This window comes from Ostrea edulis, chromosome 6, assembly GCF_947568905.1.
Source record: "Ostrea edulis chromosome 6, xbOstEdul1.1, whole genome shotgun sequence".
Classification (NCBI taxonomy): Eukaryota; Metazoa; Mollusca; class Bivalvia; order Ostreida; family Ostreidae; genus Ostrea; species Ostrea edulis.
The window spans coordinates 46,956,081-46,976,197 of record NC_079169.1 but is presented as its reverse complement, the minus strand read 5'-3'; the positions used below and the strand labels follow the sequence as shown (position 1 = coordinate 46,976,197).

The 20,117-nt window shown below is 34.4% G+C and overlaps 1 protein-coding gene across 2 annotated transcripts in view; it reads right to left on the bottom strand.

Moving 5' to 3' along the window:
- LOC125647887 (uncharacterized) overlaps window positions 1–18,684 on the bottom strand; it is a 19,116-nt gene extending 432 nt beyond the window's left edge. Inside the window, exons 1-12 of one of the 2 annotated variants that reach the window (XM_048874722.2) lie at window positions 18,503–18,684; window positions 6,330–7,433; window positions 5,243–5,902; window positions 3,852–4,103; window positions 3,331–3,741; window positions 3,030–3,221; window positions 2,702–2,911; window positions 2,369–2,563; window positions 1,645–2,000; window positions 1,463–1,553; window positions 1,272–1,351; window positions 1–295 (exon numbers count right to left, since the gene is read on the bottom strand). The exon at window positions 1–295 is cut by the window's left edge and continues 432 nt beyond it. In XM_048874722.2, the coding sequence (XP_048730679.2) occupies window positions 248–295; window positions 1,272–1,351; window positions 1,463–1,553; window positions 1,645–2,000; window positions 2,369–2,563; window positions 2,702–2,911; window positions 3,030–3,221; window positions 3,331–3,741; window positions 3,852–4,103; window positions 5,243–5,902; window positions 6,330–7,431 (3,597 nt within the window). In that variant the 5' untranslated portion in view covers window positions 7,432–7,433; window positions 18,503–18,684 and the 3' untranslated portion in view covers window positions 1–247. Of the gene's footprint in view, window positions 296–1,271; window positions 1,352–1,462; window positions 1,554–1,644; window positions 2,001–2,368; window positions 2,564–2,701; window positions 2,912–3,029; window positions 3,222–3,330; window positions 3,742–3,851; window positions 4,104–5,242; window positions 5,903–6,329; window positions 7,434–9,711; window positions 9,857–18,502 lie in introns of those variants that run through there. The other variant, XM_048874721.2, reaches the window with a different exon arrangement.
- Between the last annotated feature and the right edge of the window lie 1,433 nt (window positions 18,685–20,117).

Sequence of the window (20,117 nt, the reverse complement as noted above, 5' to 3'; positions counted from 1 at the left end):
CAATGTATTTCAATATACACAGTAAAACGAAGCTGCTTTTGAGTAAATAAATTGGCTTGTTTTGCGTGTGTGAAACGACATGCTGAAAGCGAGGAGGATTTCTTTTAAATGTCATTTGGAAGATTGGAATCCAGAAGCACTTTGAATGATGTGCTTTGCTTGTATGCCCAGTGATCCTAAAGCAAAGATAAGATGGGCTGTTTCTTTAAATTCTGGATTTCTTGTTATAGTAAGGGATGTGAGGTCATCAAGAATACTTCATAGGTTTCTCTGGTTTGCATAGATAGATTTCCAACTGAAAAATAAAATATTTTAGTTCAGTTTGTACTTCAGACAGTTATTGCGTTGTGATTTCTAATGTCCGAATATATAACAACAGAAATAAATTGGTGAAAGGTTTGATTTTGATATATACACTGCTCTCTCTCTCTCTCTCTCTCTCTCTCTCTCTCTCTCTCTCTATATATATATATATATATATAATATACGCTCTCTCTCTATCTAGAGATAGAAAGTGAGTGAGAGAGAAGTCTGTTGAGACATCATTACATTGCCTTTTTGTACAAAGCAAAATAAAAACATTTGTCAATATATATAATTATGGATTAGATGCTGGTTAGTTTGTATATAGTGTTATTTTGCCGAATGATTTTAATATATGTATATGCACACAAAAATGTATTAATTTGTAAACTAGGATCTATCTTATCTAATTTATTTCTCTACATACGTAAAATGATTAACAATTTCATTTGGTTGTAGACGAAACAAATTTATGTACGTTGTTATACAGGCCGTGCCTATGTTTATTACTGACGTGAAATGTTTGTGATTGTCAGTGTTTTTATCGATTGACACAGTTGATTGGTGATAAGGAAAAGTATGCAGAAACGTTTTACTTGTTTGTCAATGGTGTCAAATATCAGCATAACATTGTGTTTGACGTGCCCATAAAAATCATCATCATCGACTGAGAATCCCCAAAATAATTATGTATGCATGTCAAAACAATACACTAAAATAGAACATGGACAGTCTAGGAAAAGCACTTATATATCCTCTATTGACGATGGGCAGAAATTAGGCTAGTTGTTCGGGTATGAATTCAGTACTTGTTTTGTTTATATTATTTTCATTGAAAATTATTCTTAAAAGAAAAACACACGTATTTTTCTAATTCTAGATTAAAGAAAAAACTCGTAAGCATATATAAAGTTTTTTGAAATGGAAAAATAACAGTAACAATGTATATAGTATGTCGGATTACTCACCATAGATAAGTGCCCTCTGAAGTTATTATAGCCATGTCCAAAGCCGATTTGGAGAGCACATTGTCGTGATTCTATTGAACCTAAACATAAATGAAAATCATTAGCTTACTTCATACGAACTATCACTGTTGACATCATATGAAATCAGAATTGGAATTTGATGGATTACATGTACCATATTATGCACATACCTTTTGACCATTTGGTCGCGTGTACTCCATTTAAGATACCTTCAAACTTTTGATCTGACACAATATATTCTATATCCTTCCACTTTGATTGCTAGAAATAAAGAAGTTTATTTTAAAAACATATTCTAAATATCATGATATTCAGTTAGATGAAGATATTGTATTGACAATCAGACAACTACCGGTTTATGGCGTTGTAGGGAAACGTGATTAGGCTCTTCCGTTGTTTTTACAACGTATCCGATGGAATTTCGTTTGGTAAATATTTGGACGGATCCAAAATCACCACAGTCACCATTGTTCACCAATGCCTGAGATTCGTTGAATTTCAATTTCTCCAGTTCCTTGTATCGAAGGCGGATCACAAAGGTTTTTCCGAAGTCAACATTCGTGAACCTGGGTATCAGCAGTCGACTGTTCCCGTTAAAGAGTGCCATTCCATTCTCAACTTCTACTCCTAGGTTGTTTATGTATGTCCATTTTCCGGAAATATCTCTGACATCACTACTGAAGTCCAATTTCACCTCGGGTGTGCAACCTGTTATACGAACTTTTTGCTGAATAGGTGTTCAAAGAGGAGTTGAAATGATTATCAAAATCGTTCGAGTATATATATATATATATATATATATATATATATATATATATATGGTATCACAAAGCCGATAGGGTACATACATATTTCCGACTAGTTTCTTCAATTCTTCAGGAGTATATTTAATCCTGAAGAATTGAAGAAACTAGTCGAAGTCGAATATACTCTCTCGACATTGTGGTTTTTTTGTTTGTTATACTACTACTTGTGGATATATATATATATATATATATATATATATATATATATAATTTGTTTCCTTATCATGCTGCAATAAATCCAGTATGGTTGTCACGTCATTATAAACTTACCTACAGCAGGTTCTTGAATGTAAGGGCTAGTAAAGGTAGGATAATCGGGCCCCTGTACAGAACAAGTACACAGTCTTTCATTGTACTGTGTCCCCTCTGGGCATGGCATAGTAACATATCCAGTCCCTGGCGATAGCTGTTGGTAGTTCTTCTTGTCATTAGCAATTGGAATTTTATCGCATGATTTAGTTGGAGCTAAAGAAAAAATTTTGAATTGCGATCATTATCATCATCAAGTGAATTAAATGTTGTGGAATAAACTGTCATTTATCAACGGCGATGAAAATCCAAAAAAATTACAACACTAGGTGTATCCTCTATTAGAATACTTACTGTTTACATTGGAATTAAGATCCACAGGTGAATCCATTGGGCAGCTTTTTCGACAAGTGTTGTCAATGTCTCTGATACAGCCATCACCTTTGACGTAATGATATCCATACCTACAACATTTTCCCCTTGAAAGGCCATTTGAGCACTCCCAATATGAGCGACAATTCTCTGGGTCTTCGTACTCCCACTCTCGCATATGGCTGCAACGGTCTATATAGGATTGAGAAAGAGACAAAAACTAATATGGCATCACATATTTATGCAATGTCATTGACAGTATTCATTTCTTCCAAATGTTAACCTGTTTCGGAATATAAGAAAAACTTACCCATCGGACAATATGCTCGTTCTGAATATTGACAGGATAGAATGGTTTGATTCCAGAATTGTCCAACAGGACATCGTCGAATGATTGCTCGCAGACCCAGTTCTCCGAAATAACAATGAACAAATAAGTCACATTCGCTAAGGTGACTGTTGAATCCAGCACCATTGATCATTTTACAACCCTCACAGAGTACTGAAAAATAATATGAAAGTTTATTAAATATTAGTTTCACTTTTAATATGGTATTAAAAGACTGTTCATGTTCTAAATGCATGCTTCTGATTCGTAGATGAAAAACTACCTTTTGCTTTTTCGGGACTTGGTTCGGACATAACATCTGTTGTTAATTTTGCGACTATTCTGGCTTTTGGCTTTGCTGTTTGTTGAGGTGGAGCAAGAGTGGGCGGAGTTAGATAGTTGTCCTCCACATTGCAAAACAGTTGGACATACCCTGTCATTAGGTAAACAAGATGGATGTAGTTCTTCACTCGGATAATCTCGTTCTGACTAGAGGATATGGTTTTTAACTCTTCCTCATTGGTATTGTAGCCCACACCGACGGTGAAGACAGATATTCCACTTCGGTGAAGGCGTGCTGCTTCCATTCGAGTATGGTATTCATATCGAGATTTACCGTTTACAATCATGATCACAACCTTTGGAACTCCACCCCTGCCCTCTCTAGCAACAAGTTCCCCAGCCGACTTCAGCGCTGTGGATGAAACACATAAGTATCAAGGGTAAATCTTCCATGGTAATTTTAATTGGTCATTCGTAATTCAAATGTTGCTCTGAAATATTTTTAAAAAATTCTATATTTACCAATATCATATCTGTTGCTATCATCAGGTAAACCTAATCTTGCGATTTGATCTTCTAGTTCTGACCGATTTCCACTAATAGGGATCTGTATACCATCATTATTACCCAGCAACACCACACCAACTTGAACTTTACTTTCTCCCATAATTAGACGATCCAAGAGCTGCACTAGAGCTCCTTTCAAGTACCCGAAGTCTTTTTCATTTCCGGTACCATCTATCGCCAACACGATGTCAAATTTTCTGTCACAAACTGTAAATGATAAGTATTCTAATTTGTTTTTCAGGTATGAAATGATAATTACATGTTTTGTGAAAAAACATCAAAGCAAAGCTGCATAAATCATCCTTATAAAGGAAATATATGTTAAAGAAATTACTAATCAATTTTCCTGAAAGTGACAGCTAACACTTTTTTGATGTGATTGAACTTGTTGCTTAACCTTAAAAGTTCAAAACATGGTTCTGCTTATGCTAAAGTATTATGAGAGAGTTACAAATAGTTATTTGCTTATATGTAACTTTTGCAACTTACAGATAGCATTTAAGCAAAGTCATTGTGATTTTATGATATCAAAAGATCACCGATAAGTGTTGTAATGTTTAGTGGCATCAAATGATCGATCCCTTAATCGAGAACGTATCTAGTCCAACATTTGAAGAGCTCAACACACATGAATTAATTTGTAGAACACTATATGTACTCTCCATGTTCATATAATGAATTTTTCTTAAAGTAATGGCCTTTCCTTGGTGTTTTCTAGAGCACATTATGAACGAAACTTTGAATATTCCTACAGGATTTGTAAATATTTATTTGTAGACTACATAACCAATGTCGTTGATTTTAAAAATAAATTTACTTGTTTATTCTGTAGAATTTCGGTCGTACATATAAACTAACTGCGCTGTAATATTTCAGAAGTTTCGTGGTTAATGTTCACATGATTTATTATTTTAACTGTAATGCAATTTACTGGCATAAGGGTATTATTTGACTGATATTTTGAATTATAATTAGAATATGCTTATAAATACCATCAACTATAGGGGGGGGGGGGGGTCATGTTAAGTGAAAATGAGATGATCGCAATAAGGCAAACCACAGACTTCCAGAAGAACTTCCAAGATACTATTAATCAAACAGCTACGAGAAGACTGTCAAAAGTGTCTACTGAAAATGTTCTACCCAAAGCTATTGCATACCATTTATTCATCGGGCAAACATGCAAAATGCTAAGAAGAAAGTGGACATGCAGTTGTATACTCTTACGCAATTTGTAAATGTTTACCGAATGCATTTTTTGTATTACATCGTTTCTGTCTGTGCAATATTCGTCTACCTGCAATAGAAATAAAGTGTTTATCCGCATTCTCAGCATAAAAATTTACCTCGTTTCCTGGCAAGGTACTCTGGGATATGGGTCGTCCTGTCGCGCTCCTCCGGCTTCGGCGACCAATGAACCATCTTGGGATCGGGTGTAGTCAGCTCAAAATTAAGTTGGGTGGTGGTCTTTTCGTTGTTTCTCTTGAACCAATCAGGTGGGATATATGGAATGTTCCAGCGTGGAATACTCCCGTTGGAGTTTGGATCATCTATCCAATGTGCAGGTTTTTCCAGGTTGATTTTAATATTTATCCATTCTTTCTGATCTTGCCAGTCTGGGGGTTTAGCAACATCAGGAGGTTGCCAGAAGGAGGTTTTAGGAGTAAGAATGTAGTCACGTATAACAGGCTGTTCAACATACTCTCGTTTGCGTAGAAGATCTTCATACCATTTAGGAATACCCTTATTTTCAATGTTGTTGATGGGTGGATCACTCCCGACTGGTGGTGGTGTAGTGGTCAACTGGATGATAAAGTATGATTTTGGAGAGGTAGGGTTCGGACTAGTGCTTGACTGTGGAAGTGGAGGAGAGTCAGAGTTTCGAGATAAATCCGATCCCGATGGGCTAAATGGAGTATTTGAAGAATGTGTATTCACAACCTTTACCACAGTGTTGGTTTTTTTAGTGAAGAAATGATGGATTGAAGTACTATAGTCATTTTTCTCTGAAAGAAAGATGCATGCAATAGAGAAAGAGCAGGCATATTGCTATACGATTATTATATGCTTCATGCAAACCATGTCTCTTCATTATCAATTAAGGACATGTATGAATCCGTCACCTTTCGTACTTCATTAATCACGCATAGTCAGATATGAAAACTGGTCTAAAATACGTAATCCATGCAATTGAAATACTGCACACAGCATTGAATTTGCGCCTAGTATTTTTATATTTCCATAAAGAAATATATTCGCGATTTCCATGTTCAAATAATGTAAGATTTTAATTTCACTGACAATAGAAACTGTAGCGACACTGTAAATAATACTATCTAGATAAAGAAATATTTATTATGACTGAATGTCACTTAGTATCTTAATGCCCGCATTGTTACAACATTTGAAGGAATTTTACAAATTCTTCGTTACCTTTATCTAATCCATGGTCTACAGTCTGTTTAGGGGAATCTGGTATGCCGGGTTTCTCGTAGTCCTCGTTACTTTCACTGCTACTGAATTCTTCGCTGGAAGAAGAGTGATAACCTTCTTCTGTACTGGAGTCGCCTTCATCACCGACGTTACCACCACGTGGTGAGCTTTCATTGCTTGTTCCACTTGAAGCCTCGCCACTTCCACTTTCCGTTCCGTCACTACCTTCCTTTGATCCTGAGTCCCCTTCATTACCGCCCTCTTTTTTACATTTGCAATTCTTTTTCGACTTCGAGTCTCCGCCAGATGAATCTTCTTCAGAATTACTAGAATCTACAGAAGAACCAGTAAGATGAAATTCATTCTCCGCTTCAATATCAATGACATCGTTGTTTTCGTCAGTTTCATCCTCATCTCCAGATACGCTGTCAACATCACTATCGCTACTGCTTTCTGATTCATCAGAACTATCTGATTTACTGTGAGAATCATCTGACTCTCCACTTGAACTTTCGCTGCTGCTAGATTCTTCACTACTAGAAACACTATCGCTACCACCCACATTGTCAGAGTGGACATTTTCAATGGTCGATGAAACGTCTTCATTGGCTTCACTAATGTCTGATCCACCTGACATCTCTTTCCCATTAGAAGACTCAATGTCCTTTATCTCAACCGCATTCTGTGGTGCATACATCGCCAAATCATCGGCTTCCTCTGAATCTTCTATATATGAATCAGGATAGTAGCTAGATGTCTCTACCTTTCCTGTGCTTTCAGTTTTCACATCATCAACTGAGGAAACTGCCTGCTGGTCCTGGCTTGATACGGATTGTTTTTCATCAACACTATTTAAGTAATCTCCAAAAAGATACATATCATCATCCTCGTTATATTCTGTATATTCTTTCGGCGAAGGAGGTATTAATGGGGAATTATCGCTAGCGGAATTTGACACAGTTGTTGCAAGTGTTATCATAGCGTCTTGATTATCTACTGTAGTACCTGCGTCAACATCAGAGTCACTATCTACCAGACTGCAGCACAATACAAAGAGTAATCCAACTTTAGAAAGATTCTTGCGTAGTCTCAGCATTGTCATATCTGAAATACGATAAGAAATTCTACAGAAACTTGAACCAGAAGACAAAAGTTAAATGTACTTTCTATTTTACAATTTGACAATAACGCGCATCGCCTTTGCCGTGAAACAATTTTGATTGATTAATATTTTTTTATATAGTTTTCGTATGACAGCATGTAAATTGGGGATTAGAGGTCATAACTGATTGACGCTATGATATCAAGGTGACTTTTTACTTGAATATCAAAAAAGGATTTGGTGCCCTATTGTGTCACGTGATGTTCGCGCATGTAAAGCAACATCTGGTGCATTTTGCCTCAGGCTTCTCAGCATTGTCTATGCATGCAAATGAAAATGAAGTGACGATAAAAGGTGTGTAATTAAGCAAATAGAAAATAAAAATGTGAAATGATGAACGAAGCATGAACTCACAATGTAAATGTAATGAAGACGTTGTCAAAATCTACACCCCAAAAATCACGCTAAGGAATTTTCAATATATGATGTAAATCGCTCTTTGGTGAGCTATAGAGATCGAAATTATCGACATTTGGAAACATTTTTATTTTTTTACTTCCTCGGACTTCTATACTTCTCAATGGTCTTGTAGTTTATGCAATGTAAAAATAAGTAACCAGTGTCATTTGATCATATCCAAAAAGGACAGATTTCTCAACAGAATCACTGGACGACACCTTAACCTTCGCCGTTGTCTTTACCAGGTGCAAGGTATTGGTGGCGCGAAACTGCCAACAGACATCTGATGGTCGATGAACAAAATGCATAAAAAAATCAACAATGTCACATTTATTATATACTCCTGTGTATTCGATGATTTCAAATCACCCATCGAACAAGGTTGTTGGTAAACTAATAAATCAGTTTGCTTTTACACTCTCAGATTTATCAACTTCAGTCCTTTGAAGCTACTCGCGTATTAGCAGAAACTGTCATTTTACATAAGAAATATAACTTGCATTTTATTCAAATGACTGAGAAACCACATTTGTTTTAAGTGATCTCTCACTATATATCAAAGAGAACGAAATTCTATTCAATGTAAGTTTCAACAAACGAAATCGTTCTGAAAGACCCCGGTTTTCGCAATAAATCACATCAATTTAGACAGCAAATAATGTTTAAGAATTTCCGATCATATTATTTTTGCAGGTATCTATAAAAGATGATTGATGAGTGATTGCATAAAATTCTAAAGGAACCAACAAATAGGCATGTGGTAATTCAGCAAAAAAAAAAAAAAAAAAAAAAAATGAACTGTAATTGTGTTTCTAAATACAACTGAATTATAATTAAAATGAACTATTGCTGTGACATCATTTGTCTTCAGGGTTTTGGGGACGTATATTATATATATTCGTTACGTTTACTTGAAGTAACACGATGTATAACTGACACTAACCTATAATGGTTTTACTTTACAATTCCTATGTAGCTATATATTTTGTATTGGTATTTCAAGAAAGCGTAATACAATTTGATAAAGAGATTGCTCATTTTTCAAAATATATTTTTGCAACTCGCGTACATACAATGTATTTGATCTATAAAGCCTAATGCTGTGACAAGTCTTACCTGCTGCATACAGAGGATGACACAAACCTTTGTGTGCCTTGGGTCACAGAATCAATGATTTATTCATTAAGATTTAGACAATCCGCCCGTATTGAAGGTTTGATTTAATAAAAGTTGTTCAAAGGTTACGCAAAATGTACCTACATCATTCGATATCCGGAAACTGTCGAAATTAAGATTTTTCACACACAATAAAAACGCCTGACCTTTGTAATTAATCATAGGTCCAAATAAGTATATTTTATTCTATATATGTTACATATTTCTATAAAGATATAACGTGTGAAGAGAAGCTTTCTTTAGAATTCTGCTCACGTAATGTGATCTTCATCAACTTTATTTACACGCAGTTCTCGAAAACAATTTGTATCACATCAAATTAACATCACCTGGGCTATTTTACATCATGGTTTACGGAGAATTACATCGTCCGTTTACATAATTAAAAGAAACCATAAAAATTTATTCTTCTTTCAACGAGAAAAATATTGATGCACTATTATGAAATTCATTCTTTATAAACGTAAGGTTTTTAGAAATTATATGAAATACTTTAAATGATCTTTTCTTCGTTTTCATTTGCAGTTTGTATGAATGACATCCACGTATCATACTGTCATAAAGCACGCACTTAATTATCAACATCAATGATTAAGTTGTCAAATGTGTACGAAAATTGATATCAAATATTAATGATGTACTCACCAAATATCTGCACTTAGTTTGAAAATCTTAATCCACTTTCAATTTAGATATAAAAAGGAGCGAGCAACATGACCTAGCACCACTGGGGGCAAACTCTGATATGAAGCACTGTAGACACGGAGGAGTTAGCGAGATCTGGTGAAGTGTGATAGGCCGCCCAGACTTTATTAATCAGACAATGCCTACGTCGTACCTATTGAAATTTACGCCAGGTGAGTTGAAGGGAAAAAGATTCCAGGCAAATATTGACAATACATGTATGAGAATCTGTTTATGTGATAGGATTGGTGTTTTGATTATGTATGTTAATAAGAGAAATATAAATGTTCATAATTTATTCAAACACCTGTGAATATTGTACACTTGTACATATATTTCATAATCAAACCATTGAAAGATGCATATAAACCTTGTTTGTGAAATTTCGGATTCCATAATCTCCATGACTCGGATTTAGAATGCTATATGCATTTATTCTCCCTCATAGACACCTCATTTATAACTTCATTCCTGCTATTCTTCAAGCTTTTGAACTGATTTTTTAAAAACAATGTTGTGCTATCATCCTTTTGTTCGTACAGTCTAAAATACACCTAAAGCTGCATTTGCATTATCATTATATTTTTTAGACAATGGACAGTAGCAGTGATAGTTAAATACTCTACGATTAAAAGCAATCAATTGGCCTAGGACCTCATCTGTCAATTTTAGAAAAAGATCATAGCGTAAGAATAGATAGAAGCATTAGATAAGAATATTTCTAAACACTAAAATGTAAAAATTTGAAAAATCAAGATTCAATCCTCAAAATTGTATAAAGACAGCCACTACAAAACAGTGTAGGTACACGTAGAACATTACAGCTCAAATGTGTTCATAGTTACAAAACGTGTTCATAGTTACAAAACGTGTTCATAGTTACAATACGTGTTCATAGTTACAAAACGTGTTCATAGTTACAATACGTGTTCATAGTTACAATACGTGTTCATAGTATCAATACGTGTTCATAGTTACAAAACGTGTTCATGGTTACAAATCGTGTTCATAGTTACAATACGTGTTCATAGTTACAATACATGTTCATAGTTACAATACATGTACGTGTTCATAGTTACCATACGTGTTCATAGTTACAAAACGTGTTCATAGTTACAAAACGTGTTCATAGTATCAATACGTGTTCATAGTTACAATACGTGTTCATAGTTACAATTTCCTATAAGCTTATTGGACATGTATGAAAAACACTTACAGCAATCGATTAAAGCATTTATTATTTTACACAATATAGTAATTGCATTTTTTTAAAAATCTATTTGAAATAGAAAAGAGTTTTTCTGTTTGGTTTCAAATATGTCTATTTCTAATGCATTCAAGATTTTCATTATCAATTCGTTAATAATGATGTTAATTTGATTAAATTTCACATCTATTTCCTGAAAGGTGAAGATGCGAACAGTGGTCAAACTCATAACTCCTATGGTCCGTGGTTGCCCAACTATCTATTTTGTATTGCTTGTAGGAGTTATGAGATTGATCACTGTTCGTTATCTTCACCTTGCATAAACAATACAAAAAAGAGAGTTGGGCAAACACGGACCTCTAGACACACCAGAGGTGGGATCAGGTACTTAGGAGGAGTAAGCATCCCCTGTCGACCTGTCACACCCGCCATGAGCCCTATATCTTGATCAGATAAATGAAGTTATCCGTAGACAATACCAGTAAGTCAAAACGGTCTAACAATCGGTATGAAACACGTCAGACAGCATTGGACCCAATGATAGGTTGCATAGGCAAACTAGATCGTAAAAACGACCATAGAATTTGCGAAATGCTGACTTTAAACGAGACTGTTGAAACCCCTGCACCATCAACTTGTTTGTCTGTAGTAGCCTCCTATGGGAAGTTGACGATGGAGAAGCTGAAATCATCCCGTTTGTCATCAAGCTGAGTTGTTAGTTTGCCGTTAATATCTACTTTCAATAAAATATCTAAGTATGAAGCAGAAGTCGACGACTCTGTATATTGAATCGACATATGAATGAAAATTATTATTGTTAATAGATAAAGCGTCGTCGATGTATCTAAATGTCGCATTGAAGGTCACAGCAAGAGATTTTTTCTTCTTATACGTCTTAGCTATTATATCTGATTATCACAAGCGACGTTTTAAGTACAAAGAGACCACCGACCTTCCGAAAGTAAACCGGGAAACTTTCTCACTTACCGGTGCGAGGGGGATTTGAACCCGCGCCGACAGAGGTGAGAGGCCGTGTGGTTTTGAGCGCGATGCTCTTAACCACTCGGCCACGGAGGCCCCTCAAATTGTAATGATAACCATTCCCTAATGAATGCGTTGCTGCTGTAAACAATGCGCGTATTAATCTTAATAAATATAGCACTAGTACGTCTACCGGTATTTCACTGGCTGGGAATCCTGACAGAAATGAAAGTCTATAGAATATAAATATGTAAGAAACACTCTTCATATTTGAAATAATGCGTTTCGTGAAGTATGCCTGCGTGAAGAGTCGTAGTTCAAATCCTCGTGTATTTTCAGAAATAACCCATACTCTTCTGAATAGGATTAGCGTGTCTATGATGTCTGATATTTGTCATTACACGTACAGACTTATATGTATCGTGCATAGCTCATGCGCAAATTAAAGATTCAACGTACAGAAGCAAGATTTTTTTTTCAGCTGACACTAATATAAGCACCTGTTTATGAACCGTGAAAATTTGGTCTTTGTTTAAAAACCTCCTGTCGCATAAATCTCCACTAACTTTTCGACATTTAACCGTTCAAAGGGGAGATTAGTGGGATGATGTGACTGCAGAGTCACGGCAACTAAAACTACAAAGAGCTTCAGCTAGTTAATAAATATTCAACTATGGCATAACAGTAATCTTTCACAATTAGAGTATCTCATATTTTGAAGGACTGTAACACCAAGCGAAGGAATCTAGTAACATAAGTCGTTACACCGTTGGTAAAGGCTCTTCACTTGCTGGTTAAATGATTTTCTCAGATGCTTTGAATACATATTTTTCCCGACCAAGCGTTTCCTTCGTCACGTTATACATGTTCTTGGGTTATTAATTAGTCGCTCAATTTTTAGTGGCCGAGGTGACACTTAATTTCCACCGTTGAGACCTACATGACCTGAATGTGTTTATTTTATGTTAAACAAGTGGTTACCCAATCCACAGATGGTATTCCTTGTGGTCTTCTAACATTTGAAATATGCCTTCCATACGTAATGGTCCCATGCACATCACTGTCACGCTCGTATTTTATATGTTATCAGTATCTAGCGTAATTGTTTGATCCAAACAAGAGTTAGGGTGATGAAAACTTTGGATTAGACTTATTTACAAACCAAATTCATTTATCTTCATATTGTAACTTAATTTGCGCATAATGCGATCAGTAATGGTATCTGTAATTTGCGCGAACGAAAATACGAAATTTTCCAAAGTCATCCATGTAATTGTAATGTCAGATCGGATACAGATAATTTGACAAATGTCCGTTTCATATTTAATTTCATATATACTGTATATCCAAATTCGCATTACTTTAAACTGAAGTTCATAGAAATGATCATGGATATTATTGACCACAAAATAATAGAAATAAAAATTCGTTGATACATTTTTTTCAAATTTAAAGAAAAAGTATCGGTGACAACCATCGTACGTGAATCACTGATCATCGTGTATGCTTAAATGTTTTAGTCAATATTTACATACATCAGTAAGCATCTTTAATTGTCTATTTATGTATTTAAGATGACAGAGACTGTATCAAAAAGAAAGATGACAATATCGGACTGCGCGCTGAAGTATTTTCAAACTGAATTGATGTCGTTGTTCTATTCCTTGAAATACGAAACATAGTAATAAGGCTGCCACTAGGAAAATTTGTGAAGCACAGTTATTAATGTTCGTGCACTCTTATCAAGGTCGGATACATTCTCTTAATAACGTTAACTTTAGTACATGTTGTGATTTATCAAGATTCTATTGTCAGATAATTATGAGATCATCATATCTATATTGTTCTCAGCCTTATAGATATTTTGTTCCTAAAGACCACGATTTTAGCACTCACTTGAGTCGTATTCTGGTATTTTCTAATCAAGGGTTGTCCATCAATATACCATTCAATGTTGTAAATGTTAGTTATTCAAATTTGCAAAATCAAAAAAATATTGAACCACTTTTAATAATAACAATCCAAAATAAATAAATAAATAGATAAAGATAAAAGCAGTGTGATTTAAACTTTTAACCAAGATCCAAAGTCCAAAACGTACAGTTACATCAAATCATGGCAGAAATGTTACAATCACCGTTGCATACTACAGATTTGGGTCCACATGCTTCCTCAAACTCCATTTTTGTTGTTTTAACCCGCAGATTGCACGAATCGCATGATATTCATGTTACTATGCATTATTTTGTTTTTACTTTCTGTTCTGAGCGAGAGAATATCTTTGATTTGACTATGGAAAGAATCTGATACACCACATTTCTTACTTCCTGCTCTGAGCGAGATATCTTTGGTTTGACTATGGGACGTATCTGATATAACACATAAATGTAACATAATTGTGGTATATCTGAAAAAGCAATAAGAAATATATAGGTCATTGGCTTTTTTAAGCTTAAAGACAAACCTTCATTTGTTGCCTGTTTCAACAAAGATAAATGCCTTTTCGGTGTGAAATGTATTGTAATGGCAACCGCTGTTGTATACGGGATTCTCATCAAAATTTCTTGTTTGTTATTCATGTTAAGCAGATTCAGTGGAGCCTAAATTAAAGTATGTTTGACAAATGAAAAGTCAGCCCCTAATATAAAAATACGATAGCTTTAATTAAGAAATTAATTTAGTGCAACTTTGGATAGCTTGTCCTTAATTGGATCATTTAGCAATCTTAAAAGACTTACCTAACCAATGTAAAATGAATTTTCCTAAACGTCGAATAAGGTATACGAGAATATTAGTAAACTTCACTAAAAGTAGCGAGAGGAACTTTACGATGTATATCAATGTCTAGTTTACTTTCAATGTAATAAAACAGTTTTTACAATAATGTACAACGTACCTATTATTACAAAACCTATTTACTCATTTATTCATTATCATCATTAGTAACTCTTAATGGAAATTCAGAACCCTCCATAATTACAATCAGAGAGAGAGAGAGAGAGAGAGAGAGAGAGAGAGAGAGAGAGAGAGAGAGAGAGAGAGAGAGTTTGTACTGGCCTACTTTCATTGTTTGTGCCCAAAAAGTGACCATCTTTCATTGACAGGAATTGTTCGATCAATCATGAGGTGCTCTGTCTGTTGTCAGTTATGTGGAATAAGTCAACGACGTATTGATATGGTGTCCAAGGAGAGACATTTTTCAGAGAGACTCCCTTTATGTTCATAAAAATGCTGCAAAAATTGTGTTTTAACGGTGCAATAGAAAAACCATACGCATTAAAGAACTTGATTTATTTACTCTCAATAATGAGTGGTTTAAATGAAGTGAGACAAAACTAAACAGAATTTCCTGCTGAATACCACACCAACATATTACAATCATGAAACAAAGCAAAGTTCATTTTTTTCCCAGGGAGTAAAATATAGGCATGGTAATATATAGGAATTTTATATTCTACTTGGAATGCGGATGAATCCAGCCCATTGTCTGACTCGCTTAATGAAGGACGTGTCATCATAGGGACATAGTAACGTATATCACCACCGCTAAGTTCATGCTTACAAAGATGAATAAAAATCAATGAGTAATATAAGACGAAATTTTTATCCATGAACAGTTATAGAATACGTGCAATTTCTCAAGCTTTGTACATACATGTGCGCGAGTGTATTTTGTCCTCCTTGGTTCTTTGATTAAATTGTACAGTATAGTCTTTCGGCATTTTTTTTTTCGAAATGAAAAAGGAATTTTGAAAAAATAACCTAAACTTTTAAAGCCAGATATAATTATTACGTCAGGAGATAATGAAATAAAATCGGCCTGCAAGAGATTTGATTGCTTTTCTTGTCAACTTACGAAGAAATTAAATAGAAAATAAATCAATTTTCTATCTCAGATCTATTTTATTGGACAAAATGCTTTACCACAAAGGCGATCATGAATAATAATGATTTTAAAATATCTATAGAAAGAAGTCACGCCATATTCGGCAGTAGTAACAGTGCGTGATCAAAACAAGGAGTAAATTAATCTACATTAGGGACGGGGTAATTGTTATCAGTACATGTGTAATTGTCATCAGTACATGTGTAATTGTAATCAGTACGTGTGTAATTGTAATCAGTATATGTGTAATTGTAATCAGTACGTGTGTAATTGTAATCAGTATATGTGTAATTGTAATTAGTATATGTGTAATTGTAATCTACATGTGTAATTGTAATCAGTACATGTGTGTTTGTAATCAGTACGTGTGTAATTGTCATCAGTACATGTGTAATTGTAATCAGTACGTGTGTGTTTGTAATCAGTATATGTGTAATTGTAATCAGAACATGTGTAATTGTCATCAGTACATGTGTGTTTGTAATCAGCATATGTGTAATTGTAATCAGTACATGTGTAATTGTAATAAGTATATGTGTAATTGTAATCAGTATGTGTGTAATTGTAATCAGTATATGTGTAATTGTAATCAGTACGTGTGTGATTGTAATCAGTATATGTGTAATTGTAATCAGAACATGTGTAATTGTCATCAGTACATGTGTGTTTGTAATCAGTATATGTGTGTTTGTAATCAGTATATGTGTGTTTGTAATCAGTATATGTGTAATTGTAATCAGTACATGTGTGTTTGTAATCAGTATATGTGTGTTTGTAATCAGTATATGTGTGTTTGTAATCAGTACATGTGTAATTGTAATCAGTACATGTGTGTTTGTAATCAGTACATGTGTAATTGTAATCAGTACATGTATGTTTGTAATCAGTATATGTGTGTTTGTAATCAGTACATGTGTGTTTGCCTGATCTATTCATAACTTTTCTAAATGCAATAGTTATTAACATTTTAAACGTTTTTGAGAAAATGTCTACAAAATTTTCTAAATTATGGACACATTAGTATAATGAAATAATTCATTTTCATATTGTGTGCAAAATATTTGCTACATTTTGGTTTGTTTCATTGTATCTTCCATGAACAGTTTGATTTGAAATTTTCAAGTTACCGATACGACTATATGTTGTGATTAATGAAACTATTTAATTCAAGTTGTAAGACAATGGTAACAAGCTGTGTTTATTTCTGTACATTATAATCTTGTCCATATGTGTATTTACTATGAAAATTTCAATTACTTTACGAAAAATAATTGCAGTAAGCATTTACATTAGTGATATAACTATGTAAATCTTACATTATACAAAGTAACTGAACCCATCCCTGACCTACGTATTGAAGATATAATGCATGTCGATAGGCAGAACATTCAATTAAGTGTTCCAAAAGGTTGTGAGATTGGCATATAAGCTAACCTTAATGTTCCTATAAAACTAACATTTAACATGTTTTCATTTTTGCGTCTTAGACGACCACTTACAATGTTGTCAACGAGTTTTCTGGGATTAGCTTAAATACAAGCTTTTGAGGTATAACGTCTTGTCATGCAGTAATAAGAAATATTCAAGGCACATCGAAGGACGATGTTTTCTTCGTGTTTACGCCAAAATAGGCCCAGAGGATGTTTGTCATTAATACAAACACCTTTGAATGAGAAAAACAAGGATTTCGTTCAGAAATTTAAAAATAAGTTGTTACAGAACTTTTAAGCAAAATGATTTCATATTTCATTTTTTTTTTATTACTGTACCTTGGGTGACACAAAACGAAGCAAATCGATACATGCGCATGTACATGTGAATGCATGTCATTGATTATTCTTCAGAACAGTCATTGGCAAAGTAGTTGTCCTTGTCTAATCCTTCCAATCATAAAAATATCAACTTGTGAGAGATAAACATGTATATGAAGGCGTTATAGACACCTACAAACATAAATTTAAGGGAATATGATTCAGCATTTATGTGTAATTAAGCTTAGTGCGCATTGTAATATCGTGTTTATACCCAAATGTACTAGAAATATGTACATGTAATGCATGATTTGGATTTTTTTTTTTACATTTCATAAAACTTCTTGTTATGCATGGAAAGTACAAATCATTTTGGCGTTCGGAAGTTATTTACGATATTCTTTATGATAGTATTACAAATGAAATTTTCTTTCACGAGTCGAAGTTCCCATCACAAAATGGTTTTTGGAAGGAAAGTGTTTTTATATATTGTCTTATTTGGAAATAAAACAGTTCACTCCAGGTGTTTCCTTGTTGGCAGCTATTGATTGCAATAATGAAACGTCACACTTGGACCATTAAGCACCTTTCATCAGCGTCTCCGGCGTGGGTTTATAGTTAGACGACGTGGTCTGAGTGCTACAACGGTTGACACGGCATACCCCTATAGAATATATTTCCTTTTATATTGCGTGGAGTAGATTCTTACGCGTAGTTGTGGAGTGTCTGGTGTAAACTTAGGTTTTTGCAGCCATATGATCCATTTAGTACAACAACAAAAATGTCAACCACCGCAAGAAAAAAGTAACACATACACACGTTTGCTATACAATGTAAGCGAGTCATCAATGATCTTTAAAATCCAGAATTTAGTTCAAACGAAATTACTATACATTAATATAGACATGTGTAAAATATATAACTTACCTATATTCTTACTCTTCAAACTAAATTATCATCATCACCGATAACCATAAAGCTTTCAAAACGTTCAGATATGGAAACTGTTATACATTGCGACTGTCAGCATAGCATGTTAATCCAAAGAAACAAGTTCAGGTTGTCTACTTTCGATTGAGCTCGCGAAGAGAAAAATGTTTGTAGTAATTAACCGGTGTAACAGCTACTTAATGCTTATATATTACGATGCGCTTACGTTTGGGCGGAGAAACAACATATTCATTATTATGAAATATGCCTTGATGCTTCAGATTCATTTGAAATATATTTTTCCGGCTTGTAGACAATGGACTAATTAAATTTATTACGTTAATCGCCTGTCAAATAGGAGTTTGTCACGTTTATCATGTTTCGGAATCTTGTTAATTAGTCATTAGGTACTATCAGATCTAATAATTACAGTATGTAAATTATTGTTAAAGTTACAATGTATGAATGCTGCATGAAGGAAATTTAAACAGGTTAAACATACATGTAAGAGTATATGGGACCGACTAAAACATTTGTGCGGGTGATATAGCAGTAAACATTTGTGAGGGTGATATAGCAGTAAACATTTGTGAGGGTGATATAGCAGTAAACATTTGTGAGGGTGATATAGCAGTAAACATTTGTGTGGGTGATATAGCAGTAAACATTTGTGAGGGTGATATAGCAGTAAACATTTGTGCGGCTGATATAGCAGTAAACATTTGTGCGGGTGATATAGCAGTAAACATTTGTGAGGGTGATATAGCAGTAAACATTTGTGAGGGTGATATAGCAGTAAACATTTGTGTGGGTGATATAGCAGTAAACATTTGTGAGGGTGATATAGCAGTAAACATTTGTGCGGGTGATATAGCAGTAAACATTTGTGTGGGTGATATAGCAGTAAACATTTGTGTGGGTGATATAGCAGTAAACATAATTGAGTATATACATGTCATTTGAGAGTCTGTGAAGATACATGTTCATGTAGTGTAATTTTTATGATGTTCAAGTAAGACTTTCTTGGTAATTTTACACCCGTGGGGATCCGGGTTAGAATAGGTCCTCAGTACCCCTTGCTTGTCGTAGAAGGCGACTAAATGGGGCGGTCCGTCGGATGAGATCGCAAAAACCGAGGTCCCGTGTCACAGCAGGTGTGGCACGATAAAGATCCCTCCCTGCTCAAAGCGCCGAGCATAGGCCTAAATTTTGCAGCCCTTCACCGGCAGTGGTGACGTCTCCATATGAGTGAAATATTCTCGAGAGGGACGTTAAACAATATCCAATCAATCAATCTATCCGTATACAGATACTGGTTATTCCTCTCTTTTTTTACGACATACATTACTACTTATGTATCATAATGTACATTACTACTTATGTATCATACATGTATACAAAATGCCAAGTGTGTTACTACTTTTTTCCTGCTATGCTCTTAATCTACCTTTTGTTGTGATTCATGAATTAGAGTAACAACACACATAAACCATCTTCTAGCCGGATATAAAGTGTACAAATTATACCTCTACAGTTCCGTTTTCAACATAATCTTAATGGTTTTTTAAATGTTATTTACATGAAATATACGACATATATAGTCTTTTTAAAA